The 20131-nt window shown below is 35.2% G+C and overlaps 2 protein-coding genes across 2 annotated transcripts; both read right to left on the bottom strand.

The window, feature by feature from the left end:
- Window positions 1-459: 459 nt before the first annotated feature.
- On the bottom strand, window positions 460-11930 carry LOC128990047 (proton-coupled amino acid transporter-like protein pathetic). The gene is made up of 10 exons (XM_054412272.1): window positions 11911-11930; window positions 10594-10697; window positions 9128-9205; window positions 8631-8781; window positions 7937-8061; window positions 6828-6912; window positions 5675-5950; window positions 4991-5166; window positions 2964-3133; window positions 460-1901 (listed from the first exon to the last, which is right to left on the bottom strand). The coding sequence occupies exons 2-10, from the start codon at window positions 10683-10685 to the stop codon at window positions 1660-1662; spliced, it is 1395 nt and encodes a 464-aa protein (XP_054268247.1). The 5' UTR covers window positions 10686-10697; window positions 11911-11930; the 3' UTR covers window positions 460-1659.
- Window positions 11931-12746: 816 nt separating this feature from the next.
- Window positions 12747-19250, bottom strand: LOC128990390 (probable serine hydrolase). Its single transcript, XM_054412739.1, has 3 exons — window positions 19029-19250; window positions 16935-17110; window positions 12747-13773 (listed from the first exon to the last, which is right to left on the bottom strand). Exons 2-3 carry the CDS (start codon window positions 17104-17106, stop codon window positions 12929-12931), a joined length of 1017 nt encoding a protein of 338 aa, XP_054268714.1. The 5' UTR covers window positions 17107-17110; window positions 19029-19250; the 3' UTR covers window positions 12747-12928.
- Window positions 19251-20131: the final 881 nt, after the last annotated feature.

Here is a 20131-nt window from a genome sequence, read left to right as displayed (position 1 = left end):
AACTGCTTGCTGTCATTACCTGCTTGCGTATTAAATAAGTACATAGATAGATTGTTGCTTTAATCAAAGACTATCTTAGCAACCTCAGTAATGCACTCATTATTTTACTGTAAATCAGTGAAGATAAATTGCATCTCTCTTTGTTACAAAAATCAATGTTTCAATGCTTGGAGGTTATTGTTACTTAATCATAAAAAAATAAAATAGGGGGTCTTAATTTTCATTAAAAAGCTAGAGCTGGGGAATTTCCAGATTATGATATAACGCCAAAACATATATATTAAAATAACTAGAGTTGATATTTTATTTTATGTTCAAAATGATTCATACCATGTTAAAATGAATGGAATGAAAAGATTCAAAATTGGTAAAAAATAAACATGTTTTCAAGATTAATTTTATTAAATTAAATTAATACACTTACAAAACAAAAATGATTATATACAGTATGGGTAAAAAAATGATAAAAAAGGGAAATTCAGGATAATTTTTGGGGTTATTTCTTTTTTTATGCAGTAAAATTTTATGTATAAGAATTCAAATAAATATTGGTTATAATTTTATCTCAGTTATAAAATTATTTTTATCAGAGGCTCTTATTCTACAGAATAAATAATAAATTCTTGGGTTTCATCTTGCAGCATATTCAACCAATTAGAATTTACAAGACAAATTCAGTGAAATTTAAATGTTTAAATAATTCAAAATAAAATTAAGAAGCTGAACATTAGTTTATTTCTAAATATCGTAAGATAACTAATCTAAAATGTGTTATTCAACAGAAACAAGCATATTATCGTAAAAAAGTTGGTTTAGTCAAAATTGTTGAAGACAGACTAGGCTTTATAATAATACAACTAATGTTTTTTTGCCCTCTAAACAATCATTAATTGCCATAGCTTGCAGATATAAAGCATTTAAAAGCAAATCATTTCCTCTATTTATATTAGTGAAAGAGTTCATTTAATTTGTTATATCTTCGCACTACTGAATAACAATAGCTTTTGCATGGTTCGGAACTAGGCCAGCTTTTCATGATCATAGAAATTTTAATGACTGCTTTCTGACTAATGATACAGCTGATCTTAGTCAGGACTAATCTACAGTTCCTTTCACGAGTGAAATCCAGCTCGCACATAACCAGCTTCACAAAGTATGTTTACAAACATTGAGTCACTTGGGCGGTAAGCAGTTTTTTCTATCTCCGCACCGGGAGTATAGTAGTTACAGATATCGTTTTGATAGTACAGACCAATCAATTGTTTATTGCACAGCTGACACCAGCAAAAAATAAATTAAAGAACGACCTAAGTAATGAGTCCATTCGGTAAAAGATTTCGATACGACAAACTGGTATTATCTTTACCAGAGCTATTAAAAATGTGTTAACTAAATCGAGAATGCTAGCTGTTCTGCTGTACGCCAGCGCATGAGCACTAGCCTGGGCAAAAAGCGCTACTGTGGATCTTTTTGTTTGGTTTTTCACTCACCAAATGAACTGTACAAATATCATCTCACTCCATCCTAAACATATTATACTCAGATTCAGCTTAAAATATGCACCTAAGTGTGTTTCGCTGTCGCGAAGAATTTATGATTAATTGTATGAAAACAAAATGGAATGTACAAAAACAAATCTTTCTCTGACCAATCATAAGTTCAACTGTACACCTCGATGATCTGTGAAAGACTGACCCAAGTTCCGCTAAACAGAGTGACCACTGCTGCCAACCCGAGAAATATGTTCTTCCAGAGTCGCCACCGCGCCACGCCGAGCCCCTCGTCCCAGAAGGTGAGTGTTTCCAACGCAGCAGGCAATGCTAGCCCCAGCATGGTCAGTCCTACAGCTCCAATTAGACTTATCACTGGAGCTAGTTGAGGTACTAGAATGGCTGAGATGACTGAAACAAAATACATGACCAGAGGACTTCAACTAATTGTTGTCGAGTACCTGTTTTCCCCCTTAACCTTAGCATAGGAACACCCAATCATTTAATACCGGTTACCTTTGACTAATTATAGAACTAGACGTAGAAAATGGATCTTTAGACACTAGCGCGTTCTGTGACAGACTCACACAACTGTGTTCTTTTTAATTAAAAATTTACGACAGCTAGTACATACAGATGGAATGTCTACTTCAGTATCCAAAATCCAGTAGTCAATGGTGTTACACTGTCTCACATGTGTTACGCAGGATGTAGTTCAGATAAAAAATATTGTAAATTTATCCAGCGGGTTTATTTTTTTTTTTATTGCATTGGTTTTAGAAAATTGTTTAAGTTCTATCACCATTGATTATGATATTTTAAGGAATTTTGTGATTACATCTGATGACCTGAGTGAGAATGAGTCCATTTGGGTACAAGAAACATCTTACTCCCCATTCCTTGGCTGAAGATGCTGTAAGTGACAGTGAAATTTTCTAATATGTGTAACATTTTCTCTGTTATGTGGCGGAGCAGATTCATTCAAGTAAGTCTGCTATCCTCACTGAAATCATGAAAACTTCGATGCTTCTGCTGTTTGTTACATACTTTGAAATCCTTGAACTGGTAATAATATATGTTTTTTGGTCCTGTTGCACTGCTTCGATGAAGCTACTAAAAATTCAAGAGAATAATTCCGCAGACTTAAAAACATCTGTGATTATGGAAGGAGAGAAGACTGTGATGTAGCCCTCTTGTCTACTACCAATTGCACACTGTGTTAGACCTATTCAGTTCATCATTATATCTAATGCTTGTTTGTACATTCCACTTTTCCATTTTATGTTCTTAAGCTTTTTAACTACCTACGTGTAACGAAGATGCAAGCTTTGAAAATATTTCTCTCGCAACAAAACATGTAGGATGCTTATTCATCTGATAAATAATCATGGGAAAATTTGACAGATAAAGTAAAAACCTGCTTGCCAAGCTAAAGCTACCAGTTTGTTACAGAAGAGTTATGTGAGGACTTACCGTGTCCAATCACCATAAGGACTCGCATGGTGTAGTAGGCAAAGTCTTGGTTCTCCTTGGATACATGAGACTCCATGGCCTTCCAGACGACCTGCGCAGCAGCCATGATCTGCAGTCCATAGGTACACAGGATAGCGAGGGCTACTAGGATCTTGACTGTCTGGGCCAAGCTAGAGGAACAGAATGAAAGCTTAGAAAACTTTGATAAAAACATGTATTTTGAATTAAGTAAGAGTCCGACTTCAAATTTACATGGGTCAAAACCTTGTTCAGATTAGTAAAGTTTTGGAATGGGCAGATTCCTAAACACTGAATTTTATTGAAAAAGTATAATAACAAAGTACATAGAACATAGTTTTACATATTAGTAGAGGTGTTCCCACTCTGGTTTTCCAAAGAACCTTTACATTGATAGGCGATATTTTTTCTAATGGTGACCATTCCATAGTGTCTAATAAGTGCAAACATCTAATAGATCTGTACACGTTCATGTGCGATATAAGAACACAGCATTATTGAGTCGGAGTAGTTCTCATTGTCCTCTGTAAAAATGAAGTAGACTTATACGTGTAAATATGAAGTAGACTTTTATGCGTAAAAATGAAGTAGACTTATATGTGTAAATATGAAGTAGACTTGAATGCGTAAAAATGAAGTAGACTTATATGTGTAAATATGAAGTAGACTTATATGTGTAAATATAAAGTAGACCTAAATGCGTAAATATGAAGTAGACTTGTATGCGTAAAAATGAAGTAGACTTATATTTGTAAAGATGAAGTAGACTTATATGTGTAATAATGAAGTAGACTTATATGCTATCAGAAACCTTCTCAATGCTGTTTTATAGGTTTATGAAATAGGCTATAATATTAGATGGGCTATACATTTCATTCATTTTTTTATGAAATATTGACCGTATTTTAGGAAGATTTCAGTTCTCAAATATCATTTACCTTTGTATATCACAATATGTGTGTTTTTCTTAAAAAAAAAATTATGTCCCTATAGGGAAGTAGCTATTACCATAGGTGGCACGGTAAACCTAGACCCGGGACTGATATACATTTTCATTTTTTCCTGGTGTATTGTTATTTTTTACATGTTTTATAAAAAAACATTGTTTCTTGCAAACTCTGTTGGAAACCGACCATTTTTGTTACAGCATGGATTTGAAAAATAGGACTCTATTGCAGTCATTGAGACTGTACGTCATCAAGGTATACGTTGCAATAAATTACAAAAATGTTCATAAATCTATACTTATTTAATACGCAAGCAGGATTTTTGTGACAATTACTCCTCCGAAACTACTTAACCGATTGACATGTTTTTGGTGTCATTGGAAAGAGCATAACGTGAAGTTGTGCAGGAAACTTTATTTTTAGGGAAATAATGAGAGAGTGAGGCCCTGGGGCCCTTTAAAGTTTTGTATTTCTCAATAAGATTAACATGGGAAACAAACACTGTTATGAAACTCCAGCTGTTGTCAGAAATTAAAAGTGAGAAGAAGAACATAATATGTTAATTGTAAACAGTCAGTACGTTTACTAATTTAACAGGTTGTTACAAACATTTACTGACTTGGTTGAAATTACTTTTTGAATTTGGGTTGGTGTAAATATTACAATGGAAAAATCAGGAGAGCCTGGATAATTTGATATACTAAAATGGAAACTGAATTAACACTGTGCTGCATTTCTTAGTATTCATTGAAAGAGCCGATTTGCAAACTATGGAAACATAGGAAAGTCATAGAACACCACCAAGGAGAAGAAATAGAAATGGTTTTTTTTTATTTATTATCATTAAAAAACAAGATCAGCTTTAAAAAAATTATAAGATATTTACAAGAAATGTTGATTATATCGATCTGTTATGTAGGCTACATCTTGATTTCCATAATCTTTAAGTCGAATCTTAAAGTTAAAAGAAATTATGACTGTTATTTGTTTTAAAATAAAGCCTGTAATACTTAACAATTGCTCGAATTTGAGCAACAGGTACACTAGTGTGTTTTTAATTACCAAGTTTCTGGGAGATTCAAGGTGATGCTGCCTTCCACCAAGTCCCCGAACTTTACATACCCGAAGAATCCGACCGTCAGGGATAAGAAGACCACGATTATCATGGCGCGGTTCAAAATCCCTGTAATTCCCAAGAAGTGTTTTGGATTTTTCATAGCATTTTCAATTGGTAAAATCTGAAATGAAATATTACTTAAGGTTGAGATATGTTGTGACTTATATTACTTATATTCTGCTTCTTGTTTGAAATTATATTATGTCGGTGGTATTATGTGGATGGAGTAATAGTTGTCTTCCTACATTATTTGAAAAATGTATCTATTTTTAGTTTTTACTCAGTCATAACATAACACAAAGACCTCAAGTCTGTGGAAAATGCATGAAGATGTATTGAACATGTTATATTTTGCTGTAAGATATCCAACTGATGGTCTTTATGAGGCTCAATCAAAGTCAAAGTGAATCCAAATTAAGTCCTTATTAATCATCTTGCTTAATCTGGTTATTGGCCAACGGATTTTATTAAAATCCAAAAGTTTTTTTTTTTTTTTTTTTTTTTTTTTTTTTTTTTTTGACAAAACCATTTATATATCTATGTGGAAAAACAACAAACTATAAATTCAAATGTTGAGAAACGCCAAAAGCATGAACACAAAATGGAAAACACAAGGCAGACAAACTTACCACTCCAATTCCCTCCATTCCAAAGAGTACGGTAGACAGAAATAGTGGAAACTTGGTAATCCCAGCACACAAAGGTCGAGATGAAACTGGCGGGAAGTCGCTGATGGAGTAGTAAAGAGTGGCAGTAACTCCGACAAGCAGGAACATGTTGGCCAGCGCACTGAATGGCACCATGTACTTCATCTGGCGTATTGTACCGACGGGCAGTAGAGGCACTGTGATGAACAATATGTACCATCTCAGACTGTAGCCGTACCCTGTGTAGCTCTCAAAAACCTGTAATGTCAACAGTAAATTACTAAAATGTAGTTTTGTTACATTTTATTTTTTATTGTTTTCAATTTACTATCTGCTATCACACTAATATTTTTGCTTCATTTTACACAAGCCTACAACAACTTTTTGCAATCTTTTTCTCATCTTTTGGGAGCGAGATGGTCTAGTGGTTAAAGCGCGGGTCTTCGGTCCCTGAGGTCCTGGGTTCAAATCGCCACCAAATCATCAATGGATTTTACTATTTAAGACAGTTTAACTGCTCTAACATCTAAATTAAGACCCTTGATAGTTTAGCTAGTTTCAGGGTAGTTTTTCTCTCAACTTCAATGTCAATAAATATGAATAGTAAACACTGTTGTTAGATGTACCTGTATTGCTAATTTATCAGGCAATCCATAGATTAAACAGAAGATGAGGTAGGGTGACAAGTTTATATTAGAACCTAGTCACTCAGACCTTAAGCTGGCTAGAAGATTATATTGTAATTTCTACTAAATTACAGTTTCCAATTAGGTTTTACTGTAAAGCTGGGTTTTCCTAGGCGCGGAGAGCAGAGAGAGGAACGCGGAGAGCGGAAAAAAAATTAACATGGTGTTCCGCTCTGCTTCTAGGAAAACAGTAACATTAAATTACCTAAGACAAGTGGAGACTGCTCTCCGCGTTCCTCTCTCCGCTCTCCAATTCCGCGCCTAGGAAAACCCGGCTTAAAGTAATTTTCTTGGCACTAAAATAGCTTTTCAAAATCTGAAAAATCTGTGGATATAATTCTGCTAAAACATCTCAAATGCTGAAAAGGTAAAAGTAATTGAGAGCAGATTCAATATTCCAAATTTGTGTATAGATTTTGACAAATACTAAAATTTGAATAGCTAGGTACCTGTTTTAGAGTTGCTGACGCCATCAACACATAGATTATACCAGCTCCATAATGCGGCAGCAGAATACAAACGTTGGTAATCTGTCTAAAACATATACAGAGATGGAAATAACTGTGTACTTTAGCAATCAATTTAAGTTTCACAAAGAAAATTGTTAATTGGAAAGCTGTAGGGTAGTTTTGATTTATTTACTTTCTCATGTATTTTTTGGTGCTGAATCTGACTTTGGGGTTCATTTGCATAATACCTAAATGAAACTTAGTTTTGTTACTTTAGTGTTGTCGTTACTCTTTGTGAGATAGTGTATGCCTTATGAAAGGTGTTATCACTTACAATTGGTCACCATTTTGATTCAAAAACCAGTTGACAACTTTCACATGGGGAAGGAATGTATCGTTCTATCAATTGTCAAAGGTTTCACTTTGTGTAGTCGTGGATAATCAGTTAGGGCTGTATGAAAATTTACGCATTTTGAATAGAAGGTTTGAAGTCACTTAACACACATCTATGACTCGACATTAGGATGGATCTAGACATTAAATCTGTATGTTAAGGTTCAGTGGTGTAGTAGTAAAATTTCCAGTGTGGGAACACTCACTATTTTCACAGAAAAATACAGGTCGCTTACCAATATATAGGTTCTTTGGAAAAAGCAGCCCGCACCACTACACCACTTTAAGGTACAAGAACTTTGATTAAAGTAGTTGAATTTAGCATGCTACCAAACGCTGATCTCCACTACATTAACTTTTAACCCAAGTCAAAATGAAAGTTTAATGAGATAGCATCTTTAACATTAACTAAACACGCTACACCAACAACATAAACCCAACCCCCCCCCCCCCTTTGGATGTTGTTGGTGTGGTTTAGCATAAACTATAGCACAAAAAACTCCAAGAGAGAAAATACATTTTTACTTTGACAATACCTCTTGTGAAAGTTCTAAGCACAGGAACGTAGCCTTTGTGGATGTGCAAATACAAGGTTAAAAGGAGCTGCCAACCTCTTAAAAATAAATAGCTCATTGAACTATATGTTCTATTTTCAACAAATTGGCTACAGTCTGTCTATATGATGGAATGTACATCTGGTTGTACATTTGGCTGACCTGCCCAGTTCGGCGTGTCTCTTGAACCTCCCCTTGAGAGCAAACTGCAAGGCTGCCTCGGTAGTCTCAGGGTAGTTGAGGTGACTTTTCTTGGTGTGATAGCACAAAGCCTGCGAGGACTTGACCTTCACAAAACAAATTTATGTAAGCATTTTGAATTGGTGCTTGTAAGATACAAATATTAAGTGTATTAATTGGAAACATGTATTTGGTTGATGATCATACGACATTTCAAAACAAAATATTGCCTACCCAACCTCACCTGATCTCCCTACCTAACCTTAAAGTCAACCACCAGAGGCCAACCTACACGAGCTGTGAGTGGACGTGTTTTAGCGACTCTCACATTTAGGAGATAAAGCTATATTACTGTAGTACTAATGGTAAGACCTAGACCCGGGACGGATTTATTTATTTATTTTTTTTTTTATGTCCCCAGAGGCCAAAAACACTATTCGTTCAAAAACATAATGTCACTTCTTACACAATAACTCAAGTAATAAAAATAGTCTGATTTTTATAAAATTTGTAAAAACCTATAAACCTACGTTTTTTTAAACATAGCAAACCAGTATGATCGGACTAGGAGAGCGGGTGTTTTGAATAGTTTTATGTGGTAATATTGAGTTTTACACTTTTTGACCCTTAAAACATGAAATTTTAAATTTTAAAGTTACGGGTCTTCTATACTTACGAGAATGTAGGTACAATGTGCGCAAATTACTCCAACAAACAATGTTCCTATGAAGCCCACCAACAGTCCCGCGTTCATAAAGGCACTCGGCATTGCCAGCAGACCCGACCCTAGGCTGCTCTTCAGTACGTTCAGGAACGTACTAAAATCTCTGAAACATTACAGTGTGTAAGGAACGATTGACTTTGGATACTGCAAGTCTTCTTATCCTATAGTAAAATCTTAAATCGGGTCCAAGACAGCGGTGTTATGGGTTTGGATCCTGGTCCACTTTTTTTTAACAGTTCAAAGTTCAACCTTTTGTACTTGTATTGGCTCACCCCTTGCTTTGCTGGATATGTTCCATGCACATGCCTCTGTGGCCCATATAGAGACCTCAAAAAGGAATAATAGATTGCTTCATATAAGTGTGCCATACTTTTGAAAATAAAAAATTTATGGGAACTGCACTAATAACATCATACATCATACAGTAATATTTTACCCGTTACACTTACGAGGTTGCGAAATGACTTTGTCTAAGGTTTTCTTCTGTCGCATCAGCAATCTTAAGGTCCGCCTCAAACAGTTCAAATCTAGAACAGAAAATTCTTTCAGCAGCACTAAAATTGACAAAATAATATGAAACTCATAATGGAAATCTTGTCTCTTTTAAATTTACATTATTTGTGCAGTGCCAGGGCTTGATCATTAGAAGTAAAAGGTGAATAATTACCAGGATGTATAGGGTTACATAATGCATACAAACTACATTTAATTTATCAATTTAGCCCTTTGATATCCCTCTCCTCCCATGACCACCGATCGCCGCCACTCTCTATAAAAATACTTTTTAGGAAATTTAACAATTTTATTTTGTTTGCATATTTTTTATGGTGTATTGAAGATTCCATGCCTTAAAAAAATGTTTACAGTTATATTTATTTTTGTTAGAACCCTTTTCTAAACAATAGCATCTTTAAAATATGTCTAATTGGTAGACCCTGTTTGAAACAGTTTATTTTATGGTAAAAAACTATGGCTATCGAGAAAGTACAGAACGTTTCTGTCTGACAGCGACAGGTGCAACTGATTGCATCCTTTCTAGTAAAAATGTTTTTACCTTCACAACGACTGTTTGAGCTTTCACAACAGTTGATAGCCTATGTTGTCCCAGTAATAATGCTTTAAAAATGTGCTACACTTGAGAATCCCACTAGTTTTGAGGTAAGGTCTGAGTACGGTATTTTAGGCCATTAACATAAAAGAAACCATCCATATAAAAACTTATTGTCAAGTGTGTGAAGCGTACGGGAACAACTTTAATTAAAGCTTTTATTTGAATGTGGTGCGTTCAGCTTCACAATTAACCTAACTAAAGGCAATGTCTAAAATTTTTTTTGTATGACAATGCCCGACTTAACACGGCAAATCACGTACAAGATCTCTTTTATTAATTAAAATGGGAGATTTTTCCTAAACCACCCTACAGTCCAGAGGCTCCTAGCGACTGTTATTTATTTCCAAAAAGGAAAGCCTGGTTACAGGTACAGCACTTTAAAGATTAGGAGGAGCTCCAATTGTATGTCAACATAGCTAGGCTAACTTCATATTTTGTTGTGGTGTTTCCATACCAATTGATTGACAAATAAATAAAAGGTTAAAATACCTTGCTAAGCTAGGTTAAGCTCGCATGTGGCAGAATCCTACGACAGAGGTATTTCAAAGCTCGTCCACCACTATGAAGTGCCTTGATTTCTTTAGTGACTACTGCACATAATGTCGTATATTAGTTGCTCTTTCAAACGCATTTAAAACTTATTTTTGTGTAATTTTTTTATTCCAAAATTGTAACTTAATTGCCATACATATACACAATTGGAATATAATTTTGTAAAGTAAGTCAATGGACCACATTGGATACGTATTTAAATCTATGTTAAGGGCCTACTTGTCAATAGACCTACATATAACGGTTACTTACACTGAAACATTTGTTAAAGATTTGAGGCTTACTCGGGTGAGCTCTCTCTTGATGCGAGTAAGTGAAGAGGTTCTTCTATCTTCTGGCACCATTGTCTATGTCAGCTGTAACCATAATCTTACTGAGACCTGTGGAGAAGGAGGAGGAGGTCTAGGTTTTGAAGGTCTAGATTTCAACGAAAACGTATGAAAATTAGTCCCACTAAAGTTTTGATTTCCATTTAATCCTCCTGTTTGTCCTTAACAACTAAAAAGTGTGGTGATAGTGTGTAGACTGTTACAGCCTTGATTTTTACTAGTCAAAATTAAGAATCATATTAAAAATTTAGAAAGGGAGCTGATTACTGTTTTAACTTACAGAAGTGTTATTACTTAGATATGAAACAGAATTTGTTTGTTTAGGAATACTTTACGGAAGAAATAAAAAAAAAACAGATACACACAATTACCAAAGAAAGAGGTTCAAGGCTCAAAAAGTTCACATTATATTTTAACTGAAATTTTTAGTTTTCCTATTAGGTACCTTCTTCTTAATAAAGCCCCACAGGGGGGGGGGGGCAAAACAAAACAGTAAGTTTAAAGTCATGAAATTTTTTTATCTTGTCAAACGCCTGGGTTTCTTTTATTGAGATTGTTGTATACCAGTACCTTCCTATGAAAATATTATTTGGAAATTATAGATTGAATAAAGATTAAAACTTTTCTTACATAATTAGCCACATTAGTTTGTAACATTCCTTAATTCAAAAACCATTGTTCTGTAAAACTTCAAAACTACAGAAAATAATAAATACTCCCTCTAACAAACGTCATTTCATTACGGTACCAAACACAAAATTTCATTTTTTTTTTTTTATTTTAGGAACAATTTTTGCAAACACAACATTTTTTATGAATATCTGCAGGGTTAAAAGTTTATAACAGAATGTTACATTCAATAAAAATTCTCTTCTGAATTCAGTGGTACACAATGCACAAATGTCCCCTCTCTTCCATTCTTCTATTTTAAAACTATTATTTTCCTACAACACGGTTTCTAAGTCAATTCCAAAGAGTATTTCCACCTCGGATTATTACGTTTAAAACTACTGCCTAATCTACCTGGCTTTTTGTTTGGTATCAATGTATTTATTTTAATAAGAAGGATCGGATAGTTTGTAGTAAAAACTAAAAACAAAAGATTGTCACAAAGCGATTTAGGTAGGCCAATATTGGTAAAACTTAGGTGACCAACTTAAACCCACAAATTTAGCTAATTAATAATTATAGACAAATTAAGTTAACTTATATACTAATAAAATATAAAATTGCACATTACCTAATCTTGAATCAGGTATATAAATTGCACATTTTTTACACTTCACATTAAATTGGTTACTAAACAAACTAAAAAATAAAGTATTGGCATTTTTAAGTTGCGCTCAATTTAAAATCTGATAAGATAAGACGAATGCTTGTTGACTTCTTGACGTATTTTACTATCAGATGAAACCCCAATAATACATTACAGTCTATAAATTATTTAATAGAGACACTTTCTACGGATAATCTATATTTGCAAATTCTTTTACAAAAATATTGGTTTTGCCTAGTTCATTATGAGGAATGGTTAAAAGAAAGTAGGAGGTGAGCAAAAGATTTATTTTGCTCCATGAAGTCAACCGTCCCCTGTCCAATAAGATTCTTTTGGATTCTTGGGATATAAGAACAATGCTGAAGCTGTTTGTAAAGTTTGAGCTGTGATCAAGATTACCATGATGTTTGCAAATATGATGCACACACAGTTATAAGGCTGCGGTGATAATCTTGTTGCGATCCTGGGAGCACAGAGTACTGAGAATCAATATAAATTTGAGAATTGAAATCTATCCATCCCAATTTTTTAAGACTGCTAAATTCTCGTGATCCCAGATTTTTCTCCCTTGAAAAAATGAACAGCTCAATCATTGTTTTAGGTTTTTAATGGTTGGTGGTGTCCTGGAACATTATTTTTAATCACTAATTTTAAGTAGCCCTACCATATTGTTGTATCTGTCGATTTGCAACTGGTTCTAAATCTGCACCAATAGAGGGATTCACGTTGTTGAAGGACACAGGTTGCTTAAAAATTACAAAACCTGTTTAAAAATAAATGTTATTTATATGTATCTATTAATAATGGTTTGACTATCTAATATATACAAATTGTTTACAAAAATGAAAAGATATGTTACTAGTTGCTTTGGCTTAATATTTCCATACATTTCACCTGGTAAAAGAGGTTCAGTTATTATCCACTATTGAAAACCCGTGACATTAAATTACCATGTTAGTAGGCCCTATTCACCGTTTGGCTACTAACTGGAAAGAAAGTTATTTATCTCATTTGCCACAATTTTTGGATTATCCAAATGCACATGGTGATACCCTGGTAGGATTACGTGTTTGCTTTTTGGTGAATTGTTCAAAATTATATTAACAGTTTTTTGGTAAAATTCTCCTTTACTATCACTCCTAACAACACCATTTTCAGCTTGAATGGACAACATATCACAGGTAATTTTTTCAGCTAGCTTTAACCAAGACTCGAACGTCAGTCGTCCAAAAGCGTTCAGTTTCAGTTTTGGATCACGAGATAAAAACACTTTACCACTAGGCAACTTACTAGTTCCTCTACTCAGCAAATGTTTACAACCCTCTTTCGTCGTCCACCCCTGAGGACCTCTTCTCGCTTTGAAAAACATATCGAATAACTCTTCCTCGGTGTATTCGGGAGGGTCGGTTTTGTCTTCTAAACTCAACATTTTGTCTATGGTGTTTCTCATCGAATCTATCAACGTGGTCGCATCTTCGCTCATATGATGGCGTGAACAGTCTAGGCTGATGTATTTAGACACTTGGTCAGGATAGAGGGCTGCGTAGACGAAGGAGAGGTTGCTTCCGAACGAGTGTCCCAGTAGAACCAGAGGATCCGACCACTTGAAGTGATGCTTTATCATGTAACGTAGGATACACACAGCGTCCATGTAGTGGTAAGGGAAGCCCGAGGGAATATGTGTCGACTGGCCGTGGCCAGGCAGGTCTATGGCTAACACTGCCTCAACGTCCAACAGTGGTACCAGGGTGTTGAATGTGGCCGCGTTGTCTTGCACCCCATGGATAGCAAACACTGGCTGGACGTCAGGGTTGCCCCACCACTTGCCTAAAACAAGGCATATGTCATTGATAAAAATAAATAATCTTCATTGGCAAGATTACATTTGTGCAACGCTGACATGCCAGGAAGTATATTTTAAGGTGAAGATGAGTGAAGAACAAGTGTAAAGTGAATGAGAGCTTTGTTACTGACTAGGATGACCACCTGGAACTGTTTATTAAAAACCCAATGAAGGATGGTCCAGTTTATTTATAAAAAGCTACTAAATCTTCTCAGGATAGAACGAGGAATCTTTTGATACTAGGCAAGAACTATGTTTACTCAGTTATCTAACAAATGAAAAGATTAAACTTGTGGAAAAGAAAGGATACCGTATGTTTCACTAATAGCTAGTTGTAACAAATAGTTTTGTTGAGACTTTCAATCCAAAACTAGTTCAGAGAAATTAAATATCAAATTATAGTTAACTTACTATTAGAATAAGATGGTGTTGTGTATTGTAAGTTTATATTTGAAATAAATAGTTAAATAAATGTAGGATGAAAAATGAGCCTTATTTTGTCACTAGTTTATTTATATCAATTGAATCACATTTTTGAAAATAACATATGATTAAATAATTAAATGCATAGCATTTGAAACATAGAGATACAACAGTTTCTTCCCCACTAAATTTGATTCATAAGTCCAGTCTTTTCCGTTGCTTTCTCGTTCTGGCTGATTTGCGAGGAACATCTGTTCAAGCATTGTCATCTGTTTGAGGATTATTATGTTCACTGGGTTGAAGCCTGATTTCTTACAAAGTCAACAGATTGTCTTTTGGAATCAAGACTGCACCCAGCATATTTCAAAAAGTAATGGAACAAGTTCTACAAGACCTTCCAGGTGTCAGCTCTTACTTTGACGACATAATTGTCTACGGTTCAACTTTGGATGAATGTTTCAACAACCTTGTAGCTTGTCTGGAGCGACTTCAAACCAACAATCTTCACCTCAACAGAAATAAATGCACATTCTTCCAAGAAAGCATCACATACTTAGGATATGTTATTGAAAACAACAAGATATCCAAGTCTCCAGCAAAAGTGTCAAATATCCTCAATATTCAAAGACCAAATTCAGTAGAGGAAGTGAGAAAGTTTCTGGGACTTGTAACTTATTATTCAAAATTCATTCCAGCAGCTTCTACCATAACTTACCCTCTACGCCAGTTACTCATCAAGAATAAACCATTCAACTGGACAAAAGATTGTGAGAAAGCGTTCATCAACATCAAGAAGGAAATAGCCTCAGATAGAGTGGTAGTTCCTTTTGACCCGGACCTTCCAGTATCCGTAGCCTGCGATGCAAGCCCACATGAGATCTCAGGAGTAATATCACACATTATCAATGGAGAAGAAAGGCCCATTGCATTTGTCTCCCGATCACTTTCAAAATCAGAGTCCCAATACAGCCAACTTGATCGCGAAGCACTCGCTATTGTATTTTCTATTGGAAAATTTTTCAACTACCTCTATGGAAGAAAGTTTGAATTGATCACAGATAACCAACCACTCACACGAATATTTCACCCAAAGAATGTTCCTCCAATGACAGCTGGTCGACTTTTACGCTATGCAGTTTTCCTCAGAGGATTTGAATACAACATCAAACATCGGAAAGCAGAACAACACCAAAATGTAGACTTTCTATCCAGGACTTTTCAAACAACGGAACATCGTGGTATCGACACAGCACTGAATAAAGAAGAAGATGAAATAGAACAGAATTCAATCCTTCAAATCTCATCAATCAACATCACGAGTGATTCAATTTCAAAAGAAACTGCGTACGATCCAGGAATGAAAGATCTTATGAAACAAATAAAAGAAGGTGCAAATGATCCAATCTACTCAACCAATCAAGGAATTGTATTCAGAGGAGAACGTGTATACATTCCAAGATCACTACGCTCTCATGTTTTAGAAGAGCTTCATGCAACACACATAGGAATGGTAAGAATGAAGCGACTCGCAAGACTCCACTGTTATTGGCCCGGAATTGACAAAGACATTGAAAATAAAGTTCGATCATGTGCAGCTTGCGCTTTACAGTCAAAACAGCCAACAAAAGTTTTTCACCCTTGGGAAATCCCTAAGGAAAACTTTGAAAGAGTTCACATGGACTACGCAGGACCATTTAATGGACACCATTTCCTGCAAAATCTAAATGGCCTGAGGTTCGAATAACCAAAAACGCACCATCCACAGCTACGACAATAGAATTTCTAAATGATATCTTCTCTACACATGGATATCCTGCTATACTAGTTTCTGATAATGCCACTATTTTTACTAGCCAAGAATTTACAGACTTTTGCTGACAAAGAGGCATATTTCAAAAATGTATAGCCCCAGGACACCCAGCAACAAACGGGTTAGCGGAATGCTATGTGCAAACGTTAAAGACATCTTTGAAAAATTGTGCTGAAGATCCTCGAAAGAATATTAAATCACAAATTCAAGACATACTGTTTCGCTACCGAGCTGTACCTCTACAATGCGGACAATCACCGGCTGAACTGTATTTAAATCGAAAGATCAGAACAAAACTAGATGCTCTCAATCTTGGAGCTTTGCACTACAAAGTCAAACTGGACAACGGTTACATTGGCAAGAGACACATCTATCAGTTGAAGAGAACATCAGTGCCAGAAACAAAAGACAAAACACACTCCAGCTCATCTCCTAAAGAAAATACCAGTTCGCAACAACAGAACGTGACATTCAAGGACAATGATCTGGAAAATATAGAACAATTTTGAAAATAACATATGATTAAATAATTAAATGCATAGCATTTGAAACATAGAGATACAACAGATGGTCTATAGTTTTTTCATAGCTAAACGTGGCCAAATCATTCGTGATTCTGTTGATGAACTGTAATGTAGGCCTACACTCTATATCTAGGAATGTTGGAGAGTCGGTGGCTCAAGCGTCAACGACTTCGGGCCCAGGCAGCAATATCGTGAGTTTGGATTGTGGTCAGTGCCACTTTTTATCGTATAGATCACCCTTGTTCTGTACCGGCTCACCCCGTTTCGCTGGATACGTTCAACGCACACATCTGTAGTCTATGTAGACGAGCAAATGAAGGGTTAAAAGAGACCGCCAACATCTTTAAAATACGAAAAAATTAGTTGACCAATCAAAATAGTATCTTACCAGCAATGTGACCCCAAGCTGCAGGTATGTTTATCTCTTTTACAGAAAGTGTATGTCTGTTATTCTTCATGACATTGTTCAGATGAATCTGAGTCTGAAGTCTCCAAGATGATATTTTCCATCCTTCTGACAGACACCTCTGACAAAGAACCAAATTACCAAGCTTCAGCATTTTTCTGCAAAAAGATTGATTACCACTTAGTTCTATTAGTGAGGAGAATTAATCAAATAATAAATCACTACATTTGATGCCGACATAAACCAAGGTCACAAACATTCATGCTCTAAATAATGTACCAAAATCTCTTACCCAACTTTTTAAAATCATGATAATGTTTTGGCCAAATACATCAATAATGTGAACAAATCCTAAATTCATAAAACATCTATGACAAAAACTGTACCGGTAGCTAACATTTGACTAATAGTGTGTCCTATTCATGTTTTTCTTCTTAAAATCATGTACATTCTACCCAGGTTTTGCATCTTCATCCAACATTATGGTCATTACATTAAACTTTATTTGGAACGGTAGTTTCATGATACCTAATAACTTAGTCATATTTACTAAAATAAATGGTACCAGTAACTTACTGTTATATTTATTAACAACTGATGGATTATAAACTGGTCTAAGGAATAGCAAAATTAAGTTCTTGACGAAGAAGTAAGTTTGGGTGGATTGTGTGAGGGTTGTTGTATTTTCACGATCTAATCAACTCAAGACCAATTTCAATATGTTTAGGCTAGGCTACATAAAAAGTAAGATCACAACTCGACAGCAAAACTTTGGTTTCCGACTTCATCATAAATAAGGTACGGTAGGCCTACTGTTTGGTTTTCGATTAGGCGACTGATTGTTATCAATCAAATCGATGACTTACTTTTATGTTTGATAATACAACAAAATCAGATATCAAAGTTGATACCAAAGTTTATCAAGGCATAACTTAGTTAAACAACAGGGCAAAATTCCTCCAGATCTAAAGTAATTTAGGCATAAAAAAGATTAGGTTAAGTAAAGTACAGGGAGCAAACATCTAAAAACGTCAAGATTAAACCATAGAGAAGTAAGGTAGGCTTACCGGTACCCTAAACTTACAGCTAGGAAACACGTTTGTGGGACGAATGTGAGCTTCCAGCCCTGGAATGTTGTGCCATAAATATAGCCTATTTGTAACAAGCAAGGTTGAGCCCGAGTGATGAGCACCAGCACTGTGCAGAAATTCCTACCACACAGGGTCTTCCTCCTCCATGAGTATTTATAGGCATGCACTGTGGGTGCGGTACTCCCTGGTGTGGATTAACGTCCCGCACGAGTGAGTACTACGACCATCCGCAGTACTATCCTGATCATAGAACAATTCGTATATACCAAGAAAAAATGTGGCTCGGATTCCACTATAAACTGTAGGTCCCTTAGTTGCCATTAGCTGTATGGGCTATTAATTAACAGCTGTGTCTAAGGGATACTGTTAATACTGTTCAATGAAATGGCGACCATACCATAGTAGGTATTTTAAGCCAAGTATGAATGGATATGAGTGTGGGATGAGTGGCGCGATCTTGTAGTCTTGTTAGTGACTAAGGCCGACATTCCTTAGACACATTCCTTAGAATGTCGGCCTTAGTCACTAACAAGACTACAAGATCGTGCCACTCATCATACACTCATCTTCATTCATACTTGGCTTAAAATACCTACTATGTATGGTCGCCATTTCAATTGAACAGTATTAACAGTAGCCCTATTTAGTAAGGTTATGAAGGTTAGGGGGGGGGGCGGTGTTGGAATTTTCTTGGTCCTAGACACATATTGATAGACACCACTTTAGTGTACCACATTTAATGTTTCCTCCGTTCCTTGCTCCTCTGGAGTTTAACTAGACTAGGTAAAACCTTTCCAAAAAAATGTCCTACAAAATTTAAACTTGTTTAATAGTCTACAAGGAATAGGGTAGCCTATATAGGAAGGTTTTAAATTGAAATATATAATTAGCTAGGGGTGAAAATGTAACAAAAAGATACAGCCTAGTCGGGCTCCAGTCTGGAAATAAACAGAATAAGCCTAAGCCTAGTCTATGATTTACTTACGTAACTTAGGCCTATTCGTCCAATAAAGTGATTTCTCACAGATTATCAGTTAGCTTATCAGTTTCACTAAGTATAAAGCATTATTGACAAAAATCATAGTCACTTCGCAATAACTTGTGATATGCCTAACTAGTAGTTGTAGTTTAAAATGTTAATAAAATAAAAAACAAAACCTGTTATTGGAATAAGGTTATCTTGTTTTAATCAAATGCCAAACGGAAAACGGACGGACAGTGCTCTCCGTCGCTGGAGAGCACAAGTTCACATGTACAGAAACCTTATACTGACGTCATAAATATCGAATGTATATATCGATTGTACCGGGTGGTTACGGGTTTTTCTTCGGAAGGTAAGTATCGGTTGCACCGAATAAGTAAAGGGTTTTTTTTTGTAACACTTTATTTGACGAATTGAATACTCTCGGTAGTTTATCCATTATAAATCAAATAGTAGAAATACAATAATATTCGTTACAGGCTGGGAATAAAATAATTACTGATACTTTGGATTGAACATCCAAGATGTTTGCAATTGTTTTCGTATTTACCTGACTAATAAAATAAAAACTTGAGTTCACAGGACGTTGAATACTAAGAATTTATTTCATAGCATCCACAATAATACAATAACTGTAATTAAAGTAGACGAATTACAGGAATTATTGTCGATTCTAGAAGAGAGTGAAATAATAATTGTAACTTTGACATGTTAACGTTATGTTAATGTTTGGGAATGATTTACTAACAAATATTGCCCATCAGTGTAAGGTGACAATTTAAGAAGCCCAAGAGGACTGTTTTAATATATAATTATTTTGTAATAATTACTGTAAATAAATTCTTAGTATTCAACGTCCTGTGAACTCAAGTTTTTATTTTATAAGTCAGGTAAATACGAAAACAATTGCAAACATCTTGGATGTTCAATCCAAAGTATCAGTAATTATTTTATTTCCAGCCTGTAACGAATATTATTGTATTTCTACTATTTGATTTATAATGGATAAACTACCGAGAGTATTCAATTCGTCAAATAAAGTGTTAAAAAAAACCCCTTTACTTATTCGGTGCAACCGATACTTACCTTCCGAAGAAAAACCCGTA

Source organism: Macrosteles quadrilineatus, unplaced genomic scaffold (genome assembly GCF_028750875.1).
Source record: "Macrosteles quadrilineatus isolate MER2022 unplaced genomic scaffold, UCM_ALF_1.0 Scaffold_3__2_contigs__length_128488019, whole genome shotgun sequence".
NCBI lineage: Eukaryota > Metazoa > Arthropoda > Insecta > Hemiptera > Cicadellidae > Macrosteles > Macrosteles quadrilineatus.
This window is presented reverse-complemented; position numbering and strand designations above follow the sequence as displayed.

Excerpts from the sequence above, each read along its gene's own strand:
- LOC128990047 (XM_054412272.1), bottom strand. The coding sequence starts at position 10,685 with ATGGTGCCAGAAGATAGAAGAACCTCTTCACTTACTCGCATCAAGAGA. Across the intron at positions 5,167-5,674 it reads GAATGGAGGGAATTGGAGTG|ATTTTACCAATTGAAAATGC; the intron begins GTAAGTTTGTCT and ends ATTTCATTTCAG. Across the intron at positions 3,134-4,990 it reads TTGAATCTCCCAGAAACTTG|CTTGGCCCAGACAGTCAAGA; the intron begins GTAATTAAAAAC and ends CTGTTCCTCTAG.
- LOC128990390 (XM_054412739.1), bottom strand. The coding sequence starts at position 17,106 with ATGCTGAAGCTTGGTAATTTGGTTCTTTGTCAGAGGTGTCTGTCAGAA. Across the intron at positions 13,774-16,934 it reads AGCTTGGGGTCACATTGCTG|GCAAGTGGTGGGGCAACCCT; the intron begins GTAAGATACTAT and ends GCCTTGTTTTAG.